Source organism: Populus euphratica, unplaced genomic scaffold (assembly GCF_000495115.2).
Source record: "Populus euphratica unplaced genomic scaffold, PopEup_1.0 scaffold299.1, whole genome shotgun sequence".
NCBI classification, from domain to species: Eukaryota; Viridiplantae; Streptophyta; class Magnoliopsida; order Malpighiales; family Salicaceae; genus Populus; species Populus euphratica.
Genome location: NW_011500183.1, coordinates 47,238 through 53,237, shown reverse-complemented (window position 1 = coordinate 53,237; position 6,000 = coordinate 47,238). Strand labels below are relative to the sequence as shown.

At 41.3% G+C, this 6,000-nt stretch overlaps 1 protein-coding gene across 1 annotated transcript; it reads left to right on the top strand.

Annotated features, from left to right (window-relative positions):
* The first annotated feature begins 844 nt into the window (after positions 1–844).
* LOC105111550 (Pentatricopeptide repeat (PPR) superfamily protein) lies at positions 845–3,194 on the top strand. The gene has a single exon (XM_011006941.1). It carries the CDS (start codon positions 908–910, stop codon positions 3,041–3,043), a length of 2,136 nt encoding a protein of 711 aa, XP_011005243.1. The 5' UTR covers positions 845–907; the 3' UTR covers positions 3,044–3,194.
* The last annotated feature ends 2,806 nt before the right edge of the window (positions 3,195–6,000 follow it).

The window sequence follows — 6,000 nt, the reverse complement described above, 5'->3', positions numbered from 1 at the left end:
TACTAAGAAATACCTATGTAAATATTAATAATATCTTTACTTGCCCACAATTAACAGAGGTTATATCCCACTAATTTTGGATCACGGCTTCAAGCCATAATAGTAGGATTGATAGCAAGTTATGGTTGTCTATATACTGCACTGCACTGTTTGATCCATGAAATACAACAACATCATTTATTTTTAAGAGATGTGTCTGCGAGCATTTTCCTTACCAATATCAGTGTTGGGATCTCAGCTGAAGTGGATTTTCAGAGATGGTTTTGGATTGTTGCTCGTCGAACTTATAATATTATCATGTTTAAGATTGATAACTCGGAAATAATTTGCCTGTGATGACTTGCTTCTCTGTATCATCCTACTGCCCTTATGATGAAGCATACGAACCACCAACAATTGACATATTACATCCATATGCCAGAAACCCCTTGGCAGAATGAGAGGCTACAGCAAATGCATCCATCCATCACATACAATTGGGAGATAGGTGTGAGGGCAATGCATCCATTCTTCAGGACGAAAATGAATAGTAAAACGCAGGAAAAGCAAAGGGGTTCATCTGACAACTGCTTGAAAACTGATGGTTGTGGGAAGGCATAACACCTTAGAGTCACAGAAGCGATTTGAGTGAGATCCAGCGCTTTTCTCAATATTGAAAAATGGAATGGATGAAACAATCAAAGCTTCATTTTATGGCTGGTACTTGCGGAGAGATGCTAGACTGCGTTTCTGCTTGATCAAGTTTCACTAATACGGGCCGGCTTCGCCAATTCACGGACCAAGTTGGCAAATTTACAATTATTGGGCCGAGGCCCATGTAATGGTTCTAAAACAACAACTAACCCACGAGACCTTCGGCATCTCGGCATCATCAGTCAAGCTCGTCATTGTAACAGAGAGAGGATGAATGAGGCCGTTGAATTCAGTTGTTGAGAGCTCAAGACATGCTTTGTACAACGTTTTCTTAACCCATTGCCAGGCCTTCAAATCAGGTATTATTTCCCATATTTACGTTGCCAACAACATCCTCTTTCGCTATTCAAAATGTTACTCTGGAGACTTAAATCTTGCATGCAAGCTGTTCGACGAAATGCCCCACAAAGACACCGTTACCTGGAACACCATGATCACTGGCTATGTAGAGTCTGGGAACTTGGGTGCTGCTTGGGAGTTTCTAAAATCCATGAAAAGACGTGGCTTTCAAGCTGATGGTTATACCTTTGGAAGTATACTTAAAGGGGTAGCTCACGCCTGTCGACATGATCTTGGGCAACAAGTGCATTCCTTGATCGTTAAGATTGGTTATGAGCAGAGTGTTTATGCGGGTAGCGCTTTATTGGACATGTATGCCAAGTGTGAGAGAGTTGAAGATGCGTATGATGTGTTTCGAGGCATGCCAGTGCGTAATTTTGTCTCGTGGAATGCACTCATCGATGGCTTTGTACAAGTCGGAGACCGCGACACTGCATTTTGGCTATTAAATTGTATGCAGAAGGAAGGTGTTAGGGTTGAAGATGGCACATTTGCTCCGCTTTTGACATTGCTTGATGGTGACAAGTTCTATAAGTTGACGATGCAGCTTCACTGTAAGATTATTAAACATGGCCTTGAGTTCTACAATGCTTTATGTAATGCTACACTCACTGCATATTCAGAATGTGGTTTGTTAGAAGATGCTAAAAGGGTGTTTGATGGTGCTTTTGGTACCCGAGATTTGGTTACCTGGAATTCCATGCTAGTAGCTTACCTGGTTCATGATAAAGATGAGGATGCATTTAATCTTTTCTTGGAGATGCAAGGGTTTGGCTTCGTGCCCGACATCTATACCTATACTTGTGTCATAAGTGCTTGTTTTGCAGCAGCGCATAAAAACTATGGGAAATCCTTCCACGCATTGGTGATAAAGAGGGGACTGGAAGAATCAGTGACTATCTGCAATGCATTAATAACTATGTATCTCAAATTGAATAATAAATCCATGGAAGCTGCGTTAAACTTGTTCCATTCCATGAAGTCTAGGGACCGAGTCTCTTGGAATTCCATGTTAACCGGGTTTTCACAAATGGGGTTTAGTGAAGATGCTTTGAAACTCTTTGGGCATATGAGATCTTCACTGGAGGAAATTGATGACTATGCCTATTCGGCTGTCCTTAGATCTTGCTCAGATTTAGCAATCCTCCAATTAGGCCAACAGATTCATCTCCTGACTGTTAAGACAGGTTTTGACTCAAATGATTTTGTAGCCAGTTCATTGATTTTTATGTACTCCAAGTGTGGAATTATTGAAGATGCTTGGAAATGTTTTGAAGATACCACAAAAGAAAGCTCAATTACTTGGAATTCAATTATGTTTGCATATGCACAACATGGGCAGGGTGATGTTGCACTGGACCTCTTCTCCATAATGAGAGAGAGAGAGGTGAAGCTGGATCATGTAACCTTTGTTGCAGTTCTGACCGCATGTAGCCACATTGGACTTGTTGAACAAGGTCGCTGTTTTCTAAAATCCATGGAATCTGACTACGGGATTCCTCCTCGGATGGAGCATTATGCTTGTGCGGTTGATTTATTTGGTCGTGCTGGATATCTGGAGGAGGCAAAAGCCTTGATTGATTCAATGTCATTTCAACCCAATGCAATGGTTTTGAAAACTCTATTGGGTGCTTGTAGGGCTTGTGGTAACATTGAGTTAGCTGCTCAGGTAGCAAGCCAGCTGCTAGAGGTAGAGCCTGAAGAGCACTGCACATACGTTATCCTCTCAAACATGTATGGGCGTCTTAAGAGGTGGGATGACAAAGCCTCTGTGACAAGACTGATGAGGGAGAGGAAGGTGAAGAAGGTCCCTGGTTGGAGTTGGATAGAGGTGAAGAACGAGGTACATGCATTCAAGGCTGAAGATCGATCCCACCCCTATTCCGAAGATGTGTATCAGATATTGGGAGAATTAATGGAAGAAATGAAGAGGCTTCATTCTCTTGCTAGCTCTGATCCTTTGATGCATGATGTCAATCATATGTACCCGCGGAGTGATTTAAGTTACTGAGCCTTGAGTTGTTCATCGATTCCGGAAAATTTTGCAATTACCTAGGCTGAAACAAATATAAAATTTTACATCACTCAAGTGTATATTTGCTAGTGCATTGTAAGTGTTTTCATAAAAATTAAATACTTTTGGATTGAAAAGACTTCAATTTGATCTATATATATATCAAATTGAATATTTTGATATCTTATCAAAACCATTCAAAAAAGCGTAAAACTGATGTGTTGGGTCATGGGTGTCAAGATTGTCTTCACATTTTTTAAGAGTCCCTGCGGTCATTACATTTCTATCAGAAATTAACTAGGCAAGTACATGCCATATAAAAAAAAAAAAAACCTAAGCAAGCACATGCGGCAGACAAGCAAGATGTACTCAAATCGCCCCCCAACCATCCTGTCCTCAAAACCCCACGACCTGCTCAGATAACAGAGTACCTTACATTGTAAGAAACTGCATTGCCCTTTTCCACATTTGTGCCTCTTCTAAGTTCAAATTGAAGCAAATCCTTGCCTTTTCTATGAGGCATGGCATCCCACTAACCAACTTAGAAATGGGCAGGCACCTTATATACATCGCTGTTTCCCTTTCAGTCCCTATGACCTATGCACACTATTTTTGTCCAAATCGAAAGCCAAGATGTTTTCAGATGGAATACCATGATTATGCAGAGAGTGAAAATCCAAAACCAGCCATTGAATTGTACCACCACATGCAACTGAAACCTGACACACACGTCATACATATCCTTTTCTTTGATTGTTGGATTGGCTGTTAATGGATTCGGTAAAGAAACGTTTGAGCATTTGCAGGGGATGGACAGAGAGGAATTGGTGCCTAGTGGGATCACTTTTGTTGGGATCTTATATGCTTGTAGTCATAACGGTATGGTTAATGAGGGGTTTGAATACTTCAAAAGGATCGATGGAGGAATATGATATTGTGCCTAGAATAGAGCACTATGTTTGCATGGTTGATTTGCTAGGTAGAGCAGGCTTGGTGAAAGAAGCATATGATCAATCTATCTAGGATATGCCTTAGCAGACTAATGCTGTTATTTGGAGGACCGTGTTAGGGGCTTGCACAATACATGGGCATTTAGGTTTAGGAGCCTTTGCAAGAGCCCAAGTACTCTAACAGTTGGAGCCTAAAGATAGTGGAGATTATGTGCTAATCTCCAATCTGTATGCAGACGAGAAGCGTAGATGTGCATGAGGTAAGAAGGATAATGCTTTATGAAGGATTGAGAAAAACTCCAGGGAAAAGCCTTGTAGAGTTGGGAAATCATGTCCATGAATTTGTTATGGGTGATTGGACTCATCCTCAAAGTAAGACAATAAATGAAATTGTAGTGGAGATAGCGAAGAAGTTGAAATTGGCAGGTTACGTGCCAATTTCAACTTGACCAATATAAGCGTAAGGAGAAGAAAAAACACTCACTGTGCATGCCATGTTTCTCCCTTACTTGCCGTGATTATACCGCTTGTTGCTGTCTTTTATTTTTCAAGATTGTGAGGGTGGATATGAAATTAGCTGCATGCCTTAGAAACCACGACTAGCATTTGGTCTTCTTCACGTGATTTGACTATACATGCAACTGGTGACTGATGTGGCAGTGACAACGACATGAAAGCTGGTGCTTTTCTGGTGGCTTCTTGTATGCATCAGGGAAGACTGGAGACTGGAGAGGACTGCTGGAGTGGAACCCGTGAGTGTACTTGTTGCATGTGAGCGTGGAGTGCGTAGCAACATGCATGGGAGATGACAGGAGAGGGTGCAGCTCGGTCCATGTGTGCAGGGTGGATGTATGCGTTATTTGGTATATATACCAATGCACTTCCTTCTGCACAGCAACCTCTGCAACATATACTTGCCTCGAGAACGTTTCCTGCATTTCACCATAATTTAGCTTGGAAGAGGAGGAGGAGACAGAGATAGACAAGGACACAGAGGAAGAGTCTTCTGACTACAAGATGGAACGAAGATATTTGAGGTCTACAGTTGCTAGACTAGCTATACGCAGGAGTAACAGGCGTGCATCTGGAACTCCATGCATGTTCCCCCATGATTTCTTCTTCGTCAGTGACTATTATGGTTGACTCTCTTCCGCAAGCTCTTCGTCCAGTAAAGGTAAAGGTTGAGTCTAATTCGTGTTCTTGCCAGGATTTTCAAGTGATGGGCTATGCAAACCCTCTCGATCGACATCACATGGTCAAGGGAAGAAGGTGACGCCATGAGGGTGTTACTAGGGATACACACGTTTTCACGGAGAAGATAGCGTGGCTACTGCAGGTACCAAATCCCATTTCCCACGTGCTTTGACTTTAATGTTGAATGTCTCTAATGGAAACTCAGGGAGAGAAAGATAGTTCGGAACAGTTTCTGAAAGTGTTTGATATTTTTCTTATTGCTTCCTCAATGTGCATTACACCTTGTCTCCAGTTTTTGTTTCTGCTTTCCAATTGTACTATGTAATTGGGAAATCCTTGGTTCTCATCCGTCTCTTTAAGCTTTTTAGGAAGACGTAAGTCAGTGCGTGTCAATCAAGTTGCTTGCCGCAATACCATACTGAAGAGATCATTTTCCCTAACTTGGCTGCGTGAAAACAACGCGGTAAAAAGAAATGAAACAGAGCCCTAAGCAGAATCTTAATGGAGCAGCATAAATGAGAAGCATAGGAAAAGTTGAGAATGCAATCATGATTTTTAGTCTATGCTTTCAGTATCTTGGGAGTTGAATATTACACGTTTTTTTAGTTTATCTTGAAATTGATGGTGGGAGAAGTTTCTATTATGGGAAGAGGAAGTAATGTAGCCAGTTGCAGATTATGTTATACAGAGCAATGATATTTTTCTTGTCAGTATTAATGCTCCTGTCTAGCTCATGTAATATCAATATGACTTGAGATGAAATTTCCGTTTGGAATTGCTTTCACGTTTCGACAATTTCAGATGTTATAT